Raw genomic sequence first — 16,990 nt, 5'->3', positions numbered from 1 at the left:
CAGGAGGGAAGAGACATTTGTGAGGGACAGCAGGCGGTTGGGTGGGTTCGTGTGTGTGTGTGTGTGTGTGTGTGTGTGTGTGTGTGTGTGTGTGTGTGTGTGTGTGTGTGTGTTCTGTTTGTGCACTGGGGGTCACATTGCTCTGCTGTTACTTCTGGAGGCTGACTGAACATGCTTTTCCATGATGGTGTGTGTTCACCTATGTGTGTGTGCGTGTGAAAGAGAGAGAGAGAGAGAGAGTCATGCCAAGTGTTGACTGTTTTCCTCTGTATATATTTTCTAAGGCATTCAGGTTTTGATTTGGGAGACTGTAGATTTCCTGTTTGATTTTATTTGCCTGAAAAGAAACCGTTCTTGTGTTCTTGGAGTGCCTGTCGCAGCAACACACACTTGCAAAGATAAAGCTACGGCTGTGGAATCGGGGCTCCCATTAGTTGCTGCAAAAATCCTCTCTCTTTAATTGAACATCTGGTTCCACGAGAGAGGTACTGTACGTATCATATTTATTTGTTCCTGTCCATCCAATAAGTTCCTCTGTGGCCTCATTTTCCTTTAATATATCATTTTCCTGCCTTATTTCAATATACTTTTCAGTGTGTATGCCAAACCTGTGTGCTTTTATCCCAGAATCCATTGTTTTTAAATCTTTCTACGTTTTAAGGAGGACTGTGCCTGAGTAAGAACGGTGATGTACTTATATTCTACTGTATATTTATCCACTATTTTGAATTTTGTTGTCACTAAGTGAACCTCTTGTGCAGTGTATGGTGCTGTGTTGTCACACATTGTAAGCAACCTTTGTGTGCATTATTGCTTTGTGATTGTACGTTCAGTTATCAATCCTATATCATACCTGATGACTTTTTCCACAAACAGGCTACGGCCCTGCCTCTTTGCACATATTGAATATCGTCTTTAAAACTCTGACAGTTACCTAAAATGATTTTTTGTTCATTTTCTTTAAAGTCTTAGGTGTGTCTTTTATTGGTGGAGTGCAGGTGTCAGATTTCGTGCGAATCTCGTACTGCACCGTGTGGTTCAGTGAGGTGAGATGTCTCTTTCTGCACAGTCCTCTGCCGACACTCATCTCCCTCCACTGTGCTTTCATCTCACTTGTGTTTCCGCTCGCCTACCAATGGCTTTGTTTTGCTTCAGACATTCATATTCTTAAACACTGTTCGTCAAGATTGGTTGTCGTAAACATGTCATTTTGGGGATTTTTGAGTACAATGTCTTTAAAGAGCTGCACTGCTCACGTCTTCAACAAGCATTGCCTGTTTGAAACCAGCACATAAGTGGAGTCCAATGCTATTACAGCCGAGTACATATCACTCCAGTCTTTAAATGATCTACAGCATATAGAATGGCCATTGTTTATCCGTGAGAAAAAATGTTTAGTCATTTTTTGTGTGCATTCTTTTTCATGTACAAAACTAATTGAGAAAAAAAGATGTTCAGTGGCAGTGTTTTATGAATTTGGTCTGCTATAAGTATGACTGTGCCTTTGGAGGTGGTAGAATGCAATTCAGATGTTTTTAATTTTAAAGATATAAATTAAAGAATTTTTAAAATTGCCCTCTTGCATATTATTTTCTTTTTTAGGTAACGCAAAAGTGTTCGTTTCCATCAGTAAATACATCAAACGGACTGACTTCCTGGCTCGTACTTGCAGACTCACGGTTATCACTTCTGCTGCAGCGCACAATGCTGGACACTGGAGGAGAAACCACAACTATATTCAGTCTGTTATGAAACTAAAAATCAGCCCGCTTGTGTTGCCAATTTTAAGTGTGTGAAAACTGAAAATGCTGCATTGCAAAAAATACAGGTAAAAATGTGTGAAACCTCAGCATAGTGTGTTTTCCATCCATGTTATGGGTTCAGTACCCAGTTTGTCACATACATTCCTGAGGTTTGAACGTCTCATCCACATACAGACGGCTGGAATGACTTACGCCGCCAGACCAAACTTGACTCCGGATCATCCTCACACATTTTTATTTCAAAAAAAGAGATCTTTAAAAATATTTTTGTCAATATCTGGGTTTCATCTTGGCAGGACTGCGAGATTAATCTGCAGAAGACCAACAGTGACATGTAGTGGTGATTTACCGCAACTGTGCTTTTGTTCTGTCCGCACTCCGGGCTTTGTTTTATGTACATACTGTTTGTAATAGAACACGAAAGACAACACAATGTTCAACACACATTTTACAGTAATCAACATTTGCCTCAATTTAATTCAGAGTATTGCTGCTGGTGGTCATCTATTAACAATATCAACACTGCTGCCAAAGGCAAGCTCACAGCTGCCATTCAGAATACAAGATTCATACCTGATACATCTCTGAAAGTCAAAACCAACAGCCTTATATTGCTGAATATATATATATATATATATATATATATATATATATATATATATATATATATAAATAAAAGTGAGACACACTGGAAGACTACATTTCAATCTGTTGCACACAATAACTGTAGGAATGGAAAATAAATCAACACATTCTTGTTGGCATCCATAAAACCAAAGCATATTAAGAAAAGCAATCGCGTGCAACCTCGAGATGAAACTAAATCACAGTCTGGTTCAAATGTGTTGTTAAGATATCCTTTAGATGACATGACCTGCAGCTGTATGAACTAGAGGGTAACAACCTCCAAATGAAGGTCACAACATGTCAAACTGCCCACTGGCACCCGAGCAATATGCGATAACTAGGATTGGTCAAATTCTTTAAAAAAAAAAGGAAGCATATTTTTCTGTCTCTCGAATGGACTTCTCAAGATGCAAAAGAGGTGCTTGAAAAGCAGATGGTGTGTGAAAACAAAGCAAAATAAACATAAGCAAGGAGAGAAGTCTTAAATCACGGCAACATGAAGCCAGACATACTGCTTCACGCGGTAATCCTCACACTGGTGCGTATTTATGGCAGGGCTGTGAATGGGAAGCCATTTTCATCCACGGCCAAAACAAAGACGCTTCACCTGGTGCGAGGCCCATAACTCCTGCAACCTTCAAGGACTCTCTGCCTGTCATGGCCTCCCAAATGAACACATGTTCACATTACTGGCATGTCACCATCAGAAGAAGGGGTGTCCTGCTCTTTATTAGGAGCCTTACTTTGAAGGTCCAGCAGTTATGAATCAACACTGTGGAATTCCATCTCGTCAAACAGGCTGGTTCGTACAAAATACTGCAAAAGGATCCAATGTACACACGATGAAATACCATGCAAGCCTCAGCTGAGGGGAAAAGTGTCTATTTAATTGAATTTTTTTAAGTTACGACATTGAGCAAATCAAATAAGCTTTAAAAAGGATTTCTCTGATGTATTATCACCTGTACCAGATACACAACATGACGATAGTCCTAATGGCTATGTGCAGTTCAGTAAATACAACACAGGGGTATGAAGTGCTATAAAAATGGGTCTTAAGAAGTAAATAAAAAGAAGATGAGACATCTTTGTTGGCGATCCCTCCGTAATACAGTACACGTTTCATGGCTTCCATGTTCATAACGGCATATATAAATGTATGCAGAAGCATTGAGAAGCTGTGTACCTGTCATGGAGGGATTATCAGTCTTCTCCCTCCCCTCAGCAGCAAAGCACTAGAACGTTTGTTCAGTTCATATTTCTATTAAAAAGTATCCCGGTGGCGTTTGGTGGCGAGGACGGTTTTTATTTCCCTTCAGGAGGAATTAAAAACAGGTTTGATCCTGGCCTCGAGTTCCGGGTCGCCTTCCTCGGTCCCCGTGTCTCTCCCGCCGTGAACTCTCACTGCGTCTAAAATACAAACGGTTGAGAGGAGGCACATCCTTTGTGTGAAAAGGATCAACTTCTCATCATGAACATGTATTCAGATGGATGAAAGGGAACGCTGTGAGTCAGATGCAACGGGCAGGATGGAAGCCCCACTGCAGCCTCTGTACCAACCTGTCCTTGCTGGGCGGTGGGTTGCTGGCCGGGGTCCTGTCCCGTCGGTCCGTAGTACGCAGCCTGCTGCCTGTAGTACTCCGCCCAGGCGGCGCTGTAGTCCGGCTGGCCCGCCGGTGTGGATGCCGCCGCCCCTGCTGCTCCTGGGGCTGCAGCTGCTGTCCCGGGAGCAGAGACGCCTGCCTGGGCTAGAGGGGGCAGACATGACCCCGCTCACCACGAGAGAACAGCAATAGTTCACCTTGGAGAACGAAACATCCTGCGTGTCCCAAATCCATACTACAGTCTCGCTCTCAATCAGGTTTTGAGTATGTGGTGAGGTGTTGAAGTGACACAATGTAGCATACTCTACCAGCCAGAATGCAGAGGATGATATGAAACATGAGATGACTTTGAACCAAAAAACTGTTTCTCAAAAAGGTATATAAACCCCCAAACCCATTTTTTACTGCTGGAAACCAATGTAAATGGGTATTTAAGGCCAGATATATACTTGTTTGCTACTACGTGTTTGTGTGCCCATGACGCTGCCTCACATGACGCTGTACTCAACTGTTGGTTCGGCTAGTTTCTAACAGCAGCAGCCAACATTAGCACCGACAACTAACGGTAACATTTGTTGAAATATGTGACACGGAGCCGTAACTTCAGTTTTGGTTTGGCTAGCATAGCCCGATCCTAGCGCTCCAGCGAGGTGTAATGATTGATGGGTAATCTTGCAGCATAGTGAGGAGCCTTCATTCAGTTCTTCCCTTCTCAGTTCACTTTGAACTGAGCATGTTGGCTCTCTTTGGTTTGGAATCTAACTTAACATGGCGATCAGATCACAGAGTATGCATTTATGTATTTGCAGTATTACGAGTGTCTGTGGTGACGTTAATGGATCAAATGCTTTTTCTTCATTGTATACACACACACAAAAAACGATCTAAGGTGGAAGCTCATGTGTATAAACAAATTAAAATTAAAAAAAGACTCCAGATCGCTAAACTCCCTTGTTTTCACTCAAATAGAAATGATCAATTATTCAAATAGATTGATCTGATTTGAGTATTTCTATAGTTTATGTAATGGAATCATTTGCTTTTGATTGATTAATTGATTGATTATTTAAACGACCAAATAATTTCAGCACTAGCACAAAATCATTCATTTGCTCCTTAACAGCAGACAAAGCGACAGATGGTGTTCCTGTGCAGCCTCACCCATCTTCTTGTAGTACTCCTCCCAGGCCTTGGTGTAGTCTGGCTGGCCCCCTGGCGCCTGGGCAGGCTGGGTCTGGTCCCCTGAAGTTTGGGCACTTCCAGCTGGGTCAGCGGGGTACTGGTCTGGCACAGCCCCTGATGGCTGCTGGTAGTACTGAGCATAGTAGGCTGCCCAGGCTGCATTGGGGTCATTGGCTGCTGCCTTGCCTAGAAAAGATGCAGGGTGGAGGGTGTGAGGTCCTCATAGGGTGAGGGTGAGCCCCTGCTACTGGCCTGGAGACCGGGCTTGGAGACCAGGGGGGAAACAGAGACAGGGTTAGCCAGAGCAGCTTAAGGTAAAGACATCTGCATCTCATGACAACATTTCCATCAGTACTCCTGTTGACCATCCCAGACTTAGAGGAAGAAATGTCATCACTCATCTGAAATGACTGGGAGGGTAAACACTAAAACCTAAAGCCTGGAATGAAAGTACCGTAGTAGGTTGTAAGCGTTTTGACCCAACATGCAAAAGTGAGCCAAAATATTTGATTTGATTGATCCTTGAAAAGTCAAAGGTGACTCACTGGGGTCCTGGGGTGCCTGGGACTGCCACTGCTGGAAGGTGTTGCTCCAGCCTTGAGGGGTGTACTGCTGAGGACCTGGAGGACCCCCGCTGAGGAGAAAATAAATGCTTCATTGTTAATAACCTCTCAGGATCGTCACCCTGGCACGATGACAAAAAAGCCTCCTTATATGCGAGTGGAAAGCGATACAAACAGCTGCACGTTAGTTGTAGCTACTCACTGTGGCGGTCCGGGCGCCCCAGGCGGTCCGGGGTTGTATGGGTTGGGATTGTAGGGGCCCATTGGACCAGCAGGACCTAGTGCACCTGGCCCAGAGCCGACATGACACAAAGGTCCCTGTAGCACGTGACATAATCACACATCAAATCAAGAAGAACAAATTAAAAGCTTTACTAGATGCAACAAAAAAATAAGAATGGTAAGTGCCTCAATCTTCTCCTCGATGAGCTGCTTGGCGTGGTCGATCTGCTGCGGGGAGCCCCGAATGATGAAAAGCTTGAAGTTGGGGTCTCCGTTAGGGGGCGGCTGTCGAGAGATTTCCACAAAGGCCCCCGTCTGCTGGTTGATGGACTTGACGTTCTCTCCTCCCCGGCCAATCACGAGTCCACACTTGTGGGCAGGAATAGAGAAGGTCAATTCCCCTCCAGGGGGCCCCCAACTGCCTTGTCCCCCGCCTCGACCCCTGTTGCTTGCCGGCATGCCTGGAGGACCCGGGGGACCCTGTGGATGGAGAAAGAACGCCTCGGTAATATTACATCCTACGTTATAAGCCTGCTGCCATACATTTACTGTTATCCACAGCTTATGAAAATCATAATGTACTTCTTTTTAGGGTGTTTGTGTGTGAACAATAGCAGTTTCAAACATTGCATAGAAGAGTAATCATACCCCTTGTCCCTCCTCCCTGACCCGGATGCTCTGCAGCAGGTCGTTGATGATCTGCGCAGCGTGCTCGCAGCGGTCAGGGGGACCGCTGATGTGGGCAATTTTCTCTGGACCAGTCCCGTCATCTGTAAGAAAGATTGAAATCTTCATAAAGCTCCATCTTTGATATTCTGAATCACATAACTCATGTGGAAGGGCCACTTGTAGTTCTGAGAGTCAATACCCAACTCAAGACCTCCCACAAGCCGTGGAGGTGGAACACCAGTTCCACACAATGTTGTCCTTTGTAACACTAGATTTTTGCATGCACACCCATCAGACATAGTGATGGGTGTGCAATAAAGCACCTTGGTCAATAGAAAAGCGGGAAAAAAGACGACACCTGCTCTGGACAAAGTCATGTAAAAAAGGCACACAAAGTGTATCTGCTGTCTGGTGTCTCTTGTTTGCATTTATCATTCTGTAAAAAACTAAGAAAGCTGGAGGCCCCATGAGTGTCATTGAAGGTGACTTCTTTATGAATCTGCTTAGTGTTAGTGGCATCAGGCATCAAACTTCCATGTTGTATCGACATTGATGAGATAAAATAGATAAGTATGTATGACTTTGAAAGCAATCACCTTGTTTGAACTGTATCCTAACTCCAGCATCATTCTGGATTTTCTTGATCATCTCTCCGTTGCGCCCGATGACCACACCGACTGAGTGTCTTGGTACAGGGATCTGAGTGGGAAACATACATTTAAAAAAACTTGGATTTGGTTCAAAGACAACTAATCCCACTTCTAATATTTCTCCCACACACACACGCACACGCACAGACAAACTCCCTCACACATACAAACTCACATCCATGCCTCCACCCATTCGGGAGCCAAAGTCATTCCTTTCACTAAAGCCACCGTGGTCCCGCTCCCTCAGAATCTCCTGCACCATGTCCTGGGCTTGCTAAACAGGAAAACATGATAATTAGAATAAATGGCAACACAGCACCACACATTTATATTGTTGAGATGATTTCATAAACGTACCTGGACTTTGTAAGGATCACCAATAATGCGCAGGGGCTTGTCAACGTTGGGTCCCTGAGAGGCATCCTGGATCAGGATCATCTTCACCCCTGCACGCTCCTGGAATATCACATCATTGAAAATGATGGTTGTATGCGTTTTCAATCTATATTTTCCCGGCTCTACTTTTCATGTGCAAAACTAAAGATACCACATTGCAAAACTTTTCAAAAGTGTTCAGTAAATCTATCTCAGAGATCCTTCAAGGTAGTCATAGTTTCTAAATGCAAAAGTAATGGCCGTGCAATATACCTGTAGCTGTTTAATGGTCTCTCCTCCCTTGCCGATGACGAGGCCAGCCTTGCCAGCTGGGATCATCATCTCGTGCACCGTGCCGTTCTGCCCGTTGGTGGACTCGGGATAAGAGGAAGGGGGTGTACCCCTTCCCCGTGACACGATCTCATCCAACAGACTCCTGGCATTCCTGGCCAGGGCAAAGCTCACGAGTTACTGCACATTAATTTTATTAAATTATGTTATTACGCTGATGTGATGGCAATTGTCAGTATAGGTAATACATTTACATAATGTCATAAAAGAATCGGGCTTCAAACAAAGTCCATCATCAATAAAAAAAATGTTGGATTAAACCAAAGATTGTTTTCAAAAACATTTTGATACATGCCCTCACTCCTGTGAATGGGGGGGGACACGAGTACAAAGGGCAACCCACTGAATCAAAAGTCATATTTTCTCATGCTTCCACATAAAACGACAATGGGCCCATTTCCATTAAGTCTGACACTTACTGTATGGAGTCTTGGGAACCTGTGAGAGAGACGCACCTGTCTGGAAGGCCTCCGCTGTCTGGACACACACACACATGGAGTACATACGAATGTGACATTTAAGTTCAGCATCTAAAGGAAAATACTGAATTGTAAACTATACAAAAAATGCCAAACTGTGGATAACCGTTTAGGCTAACTGCAGACGGTACCTGGCGCTATCTGAACCTTGCAACCTGACTCCTGTTGAATCTTATTGATCTGTTCACCTCCACGGCCAATAACTGGGGTCAAAGAAAGAGCAAACTGTCTGTTGTTGGTGGGTCACATTATCAGTAGGGGATCTGTTTGTGTCTTATATTGCAGAAACAGAGTTGGACTGCACTCACTCAGTCCCACCATGCTGTCGGGTACGCTGTACTCCTCCGTGCTGGAGGCGGGTCTGACATCATCAGCAAGTGAGGATGACAATGAAGGAAAAAGAGGCAACAAAATCAGACTTTCTATTCACATTTTTGCGAACTTCTACATAATACGCAATCAACTGAAAGCGGTGAGATCTTACCTTTGTTGTGCAAGAGCAACTAGCTGTGCACCAATAGCTGAGAAGGGACACCAAAAAAAGAAAGAAAGGGAGAAAACAGAGCACGTAAAATGGACATCCACGGCACAGCACAACACAGAAATCTAACCTCTGCATTTAACCCAACCTAAGATCAGGAGCAGCGGGCAGCTACTATACAGCGCTGGGGAGCAGTTTGGGGGTCCGGTGCCTTGCTCAGGGGCTGCTCGGCAGTGTCCAGGAGGCAAACTGGCACATCTCCAGCTACCAGTTTGAGCGGCATATTCGGTCCGTGATAGGACTTAAGACAACTTAAGTTCTCTGGTTTCCAAGTCAGTACCCACCGACTGAGCTACTGCCGTCCAAAAAGAAATAAATCACAAAGCAAAGAGTAAAAAGTGTATAAAGTAGCGGGATGAACTCACACAATGCATTGGCTGAATCCAAGTCACTCTCTCCGGCCAGCTTCTTGCTCTCCGGTTCATCTGTCAGGTGAGGAAACAACAGAGAACTACTGCAATTGTGCGAGTGTGACGTGTTCTTGAGGACTGCAGAGAGAATACCTTCTGCAACTACAGCCGTCATCAGGTGCACAATACGAAGATGGTTAACATTTATATTTATTCATTTGTCCGACGCTTTTATCCAAAGCGACAAATGAGGCACAACCCAAGCCACAGTAGATCAAGGAGACTGCGCCCCAGTACCTGCATCCTCCAGCTGTCGTTTCTGCGCAGTGAATGCAAAGCCATCCGATGCAGTGTTGTTGTTCATGGGAGGACCAGCGTCACCCCCAATTTTAGCTGCGATCTGAAACACAAGTGCAACATTCACCATGACAATAGAGCCAAGAAAAAACGTTCATTGTACAACTGTTATTGTTACACTTCGGACTGAGCCTCTTACCTCTGGTCTATGTGTATACAGATATTAAAGTTCACATTACGGCCCCATCTTTGGCCTATTATCAGTTTATTGGTATATTCACTCCATCTTAGTTATTGTCTATGATTTGGCTTTAAATTCTATTAATTACTTAACTATCTGATTTTGTTTTTCTGACTTTTTGGCGAGGTGGATGTAGTAGCATTGCTAATCTATCTATCTATCATTATTATTAATATTATATGGATGTCATAACATAAGATGGTATACTATACAGCAACGTTAGCTTTTACATTGGATTATTATAAATTGATGCACTGTTGCTTTTTTTGTTGGCTAGTTTGATGAACTACCAACTGCATTACTTTTACATCAACTACCTCCACAGTTAATTAAATGAACATAATCTCGAGTAAATATCCCCAGGTCACTCTGGTGTGTTGAGGTTCACAGTATTGCAGCTCGCTGGTGTACAACAAGCACTGACAAGACATAACTCAACTGTGCATTTATGAACAACCCTTAATTCATGTACATAAGTGAATTCAGGAGATTCATCCTCGTGTCACGTGACAAGCCGTGTCACCAAAGTCAGGCTTCAAGCTAACTAGTTAGCTCGACCTGCCACCAACCCAAACGCGTCCCTGCCCGTCACATCTCCTCACCTGCCGGGCCCTCTGCACCGCTTCCGCAAACGCATCTTTCTTTATGGCACCTGCTCCGTTCCCGAGAGCTGCCTGTCCGCCCAGAGGGTCCCCCGGTCCGAGCGGAGGCACCGCGTTGTACTCCGACATATCGACGAGCAGACAGGCAAGCGGGCGAGGGCACGAAACCGGGAGCCGCAGCGGCGGTGGGAAGGAAAGTCATGAAACTAACGGGTCAAGGAAAACATCGGAGCCGCTACGGCGGCCGGGATGGTGCATTCGCGTTTTTTGTTGTTTTTTATTTCATAATATATCATAATAGAATTATCATAATTTGATACATCGATTAACAAAATACATATATATATTATTATATGTCTATTGTAATATTCTTTAAATATTAAAAGAATAAACATAAAACTCAAGCCACTGAGGAATAATACAATACATTCGTGTTTGCGTTGTTTGTTTGCGTTGTTTACAGTTTTGTTACACACTTTTCTGTTTTAACATTATTTGCTTTTAAACAGGTGATGTTTTGTGTAGCATTAATCTTCTGATTCGACGGTTAAGGGGAAAAGCTTGGGGGACCTTAAATGACAATAACTATCTATATATATGATATAATAATACTTTTTTAAATAAATAGTACAAGTAAAGTGACTCACCCCATCATACATCCTCACAGAACTCCATAACTGGTCAAATAACAGAGTACCACAGATAATGTTTATGTATCTTTTATTAGATATTTTTTGAAGACATTTTGTATAAGTTGTAAGTCGTTGTCTAAGTCAAAAATGCAACTTTAATTCGTGAATTGGGCCAGATGGTGTTACAACATCACTGGACCCCATTCTGTATTACATTGACATTTCTGTATTATTTTCCATATCCAGTATACAATTAAAGTATTCCCAAGCTATTTTTTTTTAATTTATTTTTTTACTGCTTTTCAAGCCAGTAAAGTATAAACCTGAACCAACACCTATTGTATATCTGTGTTTAAGTAATCCAGTGGCCTTTGCTCTATTGGTTCCCACACAAAGTTTTTATGACATGCACAATACAGTGAACAGGAAAGTCGTGATCTCTGCATTTACCTTGATAGCATTTAATACAACTATATTTTAACAGTGTATTATTTCCCTTGAACATAACATAAATCATAAACAATCATTTATAGATGAGAGAATTAGCTTTCCAAACAAAAGAAACACATTCCACTGGATATTGATAGATCTTCTTGACAGTGTCCAACAGTGTTTGATAAACATTGCTTTCCTATTGTGTAGCCTATTACTGTCTGTACTTCAGTTTTTAGCCTGCTTGTGTTTGCTACATCTGTTTTCCTTAAATTGAGTGCCTGCGTTGGGTTTCTACAATGTCGGTGGAGACCCTGCCATGAAGAATGTCTGACTCGTTTCTGGAGTGTGACGTAGGAGCTCTCCTCTCCAGTGTAGCTCCACCTCTTACCTGCAGCTCTGTGGGTGAACACCTCACCTTTACCTCCCTCTGACTCACACGGAGTAGTCTGTCTTAAATCTGAGGAGATTAATGCCATATTTACCAATTATTACGAATACTATTTACATCAGAAATACATAAAAGTGACTCTCAAATAAACAGCCAATTGGAACATTTAAACCCACCACAAATTAAATTAACAAACTAAGTCTGTTGTTTTTATGTGCTTCAACTGTCTCTTTGTTTTTAATGTCGTAAAACGGTGATAGTTTGGACTCTGACTGTATGTGTTGTTTGTTTTTGTGTCGCAGAGAGGGCGGGCATGGCAAAGGTGAGCTCAAACCTGTTGGAACACTTCCTGATATCACCTGTCAATCAACTCAAAGCAGATTAGTGAGCTGTGTGATGTGGGCAGGAAACTGACTAAGTTTTGAAATAGTCAAATATTTCTCAGTGACTCTTATTATCTTTATATATTGTTATTATTGTGAGTGCACAGAGTCTGAGCGAGGACGATATAGAATGAAAGGAACAGGAAGAGACAACCCCAACCCCAACCCCTCCTCTTCCTCCCCTCTTCCTCATGTGGACCTTCCATGACGACCCTGCCAACGCCTCGGCCTCCATCACTCCGGCCGACGTCCATCACTTCCTGAAGTGGAATTAGTTTTGTATTCCTGGTTTATCCAAGACAGTAGTGTGTTGTAGTTTTTTTAACTTAACCGTCCTCTTGTGTTCGGGTCAAAGAACCATATAAAATGTGGTTATTGCGTCAAGGCTTTTTGACTTTGTCAGGAACCTCTATTTCAACAAAATAAAACAAAACAAAAATGTTTCACTAAATTATAAAATGCTCTGGTTGAAATTATGACCTTTGTGTTGTTAGGGTCGGTTTAGACCCAGTTATAAAAATAAGATTTGTTTAATTGTTTTTTGACCTTGCAAATCGATATGTTGTGTTTTGACTTGTTCTGCTTTTCATTTTGTGTTTGTATTAAAGTTCTATTGCTGAAAAAAAATACTTTTTAGCCTTTTTCTGGAAGTAAATATATATGGGTCAAAATTGACCTGTAATACCATAGATTGTACTATAGTTAATATAATTAGAAAATTTAAATAAAATATTTAAGAGATGTGTTCTAATACCCCTCAGTAATAGTCAGGTGACACAACCTTTTATTTATTTATATGATTCTCTTGAGGTTAATTTTACCATTTTTTAAATTGAAATCGAGGTATCCTGACAAAGAAAAGGCACAGGGGCCCACACCAAAAATATTAAAACATGTAAAACAATATTTTCATGGATAAGGAAGCCTAATAAGGTAACCAAGAGATGAGAAACAAATTGGATGATAGATAATTGTTTTTAGTGTATTTTACAGCTGATTTAAGACATGGGTCAAAACCGACCCGTTAACATAAGAGAGGCTGCTATAAAGCTAACACAAGAGGAAGGTTAGATGACCCGTTTTGGGGTATTAAGAGTATCTGGATCCTAACGGCCAGAGAAATACAAGAGCCCATTCCCACTCCACCGTCATGAGCTGTGTACTCATTGAGTGGACCGGGTGTTGACGTGGATCCGCTCCTTCCTTCAGGGTGGTGCAGCACACGCCCAACATGTTTGTACCAACCGTCTCCATGGTTCGTTTATCAGTCGTGGAAAGTTCCAGAAACAGGAATCTTCTCTCCGCTCGGATGCTCCACAAAGTATTCATTGTTTGTTTTTGTTATCAGTCGTCTTTCTGTTCGTTCTCGACTGGCAAACACTTTTTTTAAAAGAGATTACATTTTTTGGAAAATAAAAGATGTGAACAAACTATGAAGTTGTCTTTTGAGATTATTTTATTTTAAATTCATCTACGCATCCTCCTTTTCACTTTCACTTTTGTGTGTCATGGGAGTTTCCACAGCAGAGGTTTTAAAAAGGAGCCATGACAAACGGATCCCCTACCTTTCTGTGAACTCGCCGTGGTCTCAGGAGCCATCTCAGCCTGCGAGGGTTAAATGAGGAGGTGTAGATCATCATGGTTTTATTCAGGTAGCAGAAGGTTAGTTTGGGGGAATTACGACATTAACGCTACATCAAGTGTACATTCGCTCAAACACACAGGCGGTAGATTAGTCTGTAAAGAGCGGGAAACATTATTACTGCCGTTTACCTGAGAACTGATTATTTCTCGAAGTGGACTTCAGTCGACAGCAAACATCGTCACTCCGCTTTCATTTAATTTAACTGGGACTAGTAAAATAAAAAATGTTTTAAATGAAGAGCAGAGTTCAAGTTTATGCCATTGACTTGTGTGTTGAAAGGAAATTGTAATTAGCTCATTTCATGAGCTAATTACAGTAAATCGAATTACTGCATAACGTTACATCAGTTAAACATAATTAAATACAAGTATAATCCTGATGGATTATCTGAAGGAAACAAAGGCTTGGTTTTGTTCTGTATTTGTGCTCATCCTTTTTCTTTTTTTAGGACAGTGTAAGAAAGCAGTGACAAGTCACCCGACATCTTCCTGACACTAGTGTTGTTTTCGTTAGGATGGGTTTAGACAGTTTGGTTATTAAAAAAAAACTGTGACCAAGATGTGCGCTCAACTGGATATTTGGCAGTTGCAAAATAGACTGTTGTGGACAGACTTTGGAATGGAGTTATTGTTTGTAAAGCACAAAAAATACACCTCTTGCATCCACTTCAAAATAGTTTATAAAGAGAAATGAATGCTTCTGAATTTGAACATTTAGACAAGCGACAGTGTCACAGAAAAAATGGTGGTCTTATGAAACACAAGCAGTGTAAACTCCCACAGTTTCTCAATGAGCTCCATAAAGCCACATCAGCAGTCTTTACTGACCCTTGTCCCAGAGCAAATTATTGTCTCAACAAACAAAGGAAGAAAATAAAACGCAACCCAAAAAATATTATCCTTTCTATAAAGTGCCTCCACTACTTTCACTCACAGTACATATATTATAAATATTGAAATACTGGTAAAGATACTGCTGAGTATCCTGCAGCCTCTGTCTAAAACCTGACATGGAGGCCAACCTGCTGAACCTGCACCCTCCTCTTCCAGGTAAGCTACATATTTAAAAGCTGCTCTTTAATTGCATAGATTTAAGTCTTATTGTCGTGTTTTTACGAAGACAATATTAAATGCACGGCCTCTGACGAAGCACTGGCTGAGGCTAACAAGCTAGCATGAAGTCCCTGTGTTGTAGAAACTATATGTTAGCCGACAGCGCTAAGCTAAGCAACATCTGTCAAACAAGACATCTGGCCCCGTTTCCCCGTCGTCAGACCGGGGGCTCCGGCTCCGTTACGCCTGAACTACGTCCGGTGTGGCATTTTGTGTGTATTTAAAATGGCGAAATCTAACCTTAAATGGACGCCATGTTGGTTTGTAGTCCCTGTCGTATCCATGGAGATGGAATGCGTCATTATGGAACGTTTTAGGGAAAGTCCCTGGCTTTGAACTGTTAGTAATGCGATATCGCTCAACGTGGCTTTGATGTTTAGTCCATAAGACAAGCTGCTTGGGAGAGATTCTTTGCTTACGTATTGAACTCGTCATACATTGTCCGCACGACCCACAAAACCCTTCGCAACCTTCGCAGTTTAGCAGTTTCTCCCCCGTATTGAACTTGTCATACACCACCCCATAGAATTTATCTCTCGTATTGAACTTGTCATACGGCACCCCATAGAGTTTATCTCTAGTATTGAACTTGTCATACAACACCCCATAGAGTTTATCTCTAGTATCGAACTCGTCATACAAGTGTACAAACTGCTAAACATATCCCGTGCGAAGATGACTTCCAAGTCTTGTTATAGACAGAACCAACATGCCAATCCGCAACAAGCCATATTTGGTGCGGTGGATATACGTAAGAAGGAGGGTTTCAAGTGTGCTCCACAGAACCAACATGCCAATCCACCACAGGCTATAGTTGGTGCGGTGGACGTACGTGAGAAGGAGGGTTTCAAGTCTGCACGACTTTCCCCTCAGGATTTCCCACAAACTCCAATGGGTTATGCGAACTATCACATCTCCTGGCTAATTGCCAAACAAAGCGAGCTGTTAAAGAGAATTGCCAAAGCTGATATCGAAAAGTGGAATTTCGCCCGACGGGTTCACGAAGGGGAAATGAAATATAGCCGCCTGGAGAGAAGTCTTGCGCGCAATGTGGACAAAGACCTGGAAATTGCCAAGCCCAAGAAACAACTGGAGGAAGCTGAGCGCCAAAAGCCTACAAAACTGAAGCAGAGTCACCAAGCTAAATTCGAGCTTCTTCGCCTTAAAGCAATAGAGAGGGATGAAGAATGGGCCTCTGCAGACCTGAGCTGGCATTGTCGCGTCCTTTTTGAAGAGACGCAGGAAAGTCATCAGGAGGAAGTAAAGCTACTTCTCGCCATAGCGAGTGAAACAGAATGGGCAACTAGCTCGACTCAAATCCAAACACTCACTGAGACGCTGGGGAATAACCAGTCTGAAATAGAGCAGCTGAAAGGCAAAGCCAAAGCGAGTGAATCAGAATGGGCAACTCAAGCACACATCCTGAGGACTCAGGTCAAAACGCTGGAAGAGACACTGTGGGGTTATCAGTCTGAAATAGAGCAGCTGAAAGGCAAAGCCAAAGCGAGTGAATCAGAATGAGCAACTCAAGAACACATCTTGAGGACTCAGGTTGAAACGCTGAAAGAGACACTGTGTGGTAATCAGTCTGAAATAGAGCAGCTGAAAGTCAAAGCGAGTGAAACAGTATTGGAAACTCAACTCCAAACGCTCGCTGAGATGTTGTGGGGTAATCAGTCTGAAATAGAGCAGCTGAAAGGCAAAGCCAAAGTGAGTGAATCAGAATGGGCACCTCAAGAACAATGCCTGAGGACTCAGCTCAAAACTCTGGTAGAGCCACTGAGGAGTAAGGAGTCTGAAGGAGAGCAGCTTAAAGTCGAAGTCCAAAATCTAACCAAAGAAAACAAGGACCTCGCAGACGTCTGCCTTGCGCAGAAGA

General features: G+C 42.7%; 1 protein-coding gene across 1 annotated transcript; it reads right to left on the bottom strand.

Annotated features, from left to right (window-relative positions):
- Nucleotides 1-3,091: 3,091 nt before the first annotated feature.
- Nucleotides 3,092-10,645, bottom strand: LOC306749409 (far upstream element-binding protein 2-like; the record flags this gene model as incomplete). Its single annotated transcript, XM_079232702.1, has 18 exons — nt 3,092-3,800; nt 3,951-4,129; nt 5,156-5,362; nt 5,722-5,810; nt 5,942-6,057; nt 6,148-6,441; nt 6,610-6,731; nt 7,227-7,329; nt 7,456-7,554; nt 7,638-7,736; nt 7,929-8,100; nt 8,426-8,483; nt 8,617-8,688; nt 8,794-8,846; nt 8,970-9,006; nt 9,392-9,451; nt 9,674-9,776; nt 10,517-10,645. 18 exons carry the CDS (start codon nt 10,643-10,645, stop codon nt 3,792-3,794), a joined length of 2,001 nt encoding a protein of 666 aa, XP_079088828.1. The 3' UTR covers nt 3,092-3,791.
- Nucleotides 10,646-16,990: the final 6,345 nt, after the last annotated feature.

Source organism: Taurulus bubalis (genome assembly GCF_910589615.1).
Source record: "Taurulus bubalis genome assembly, chromosome: 17".
NCBI lineage: Eukaryota > Metazoa > Chordata > Actinopteri > Perciformes > Cottidae > Taurulus > Taurulus bubalis.
This window is presented reverse-complemented; position numbering and strand designations above follow the sequence as displayed.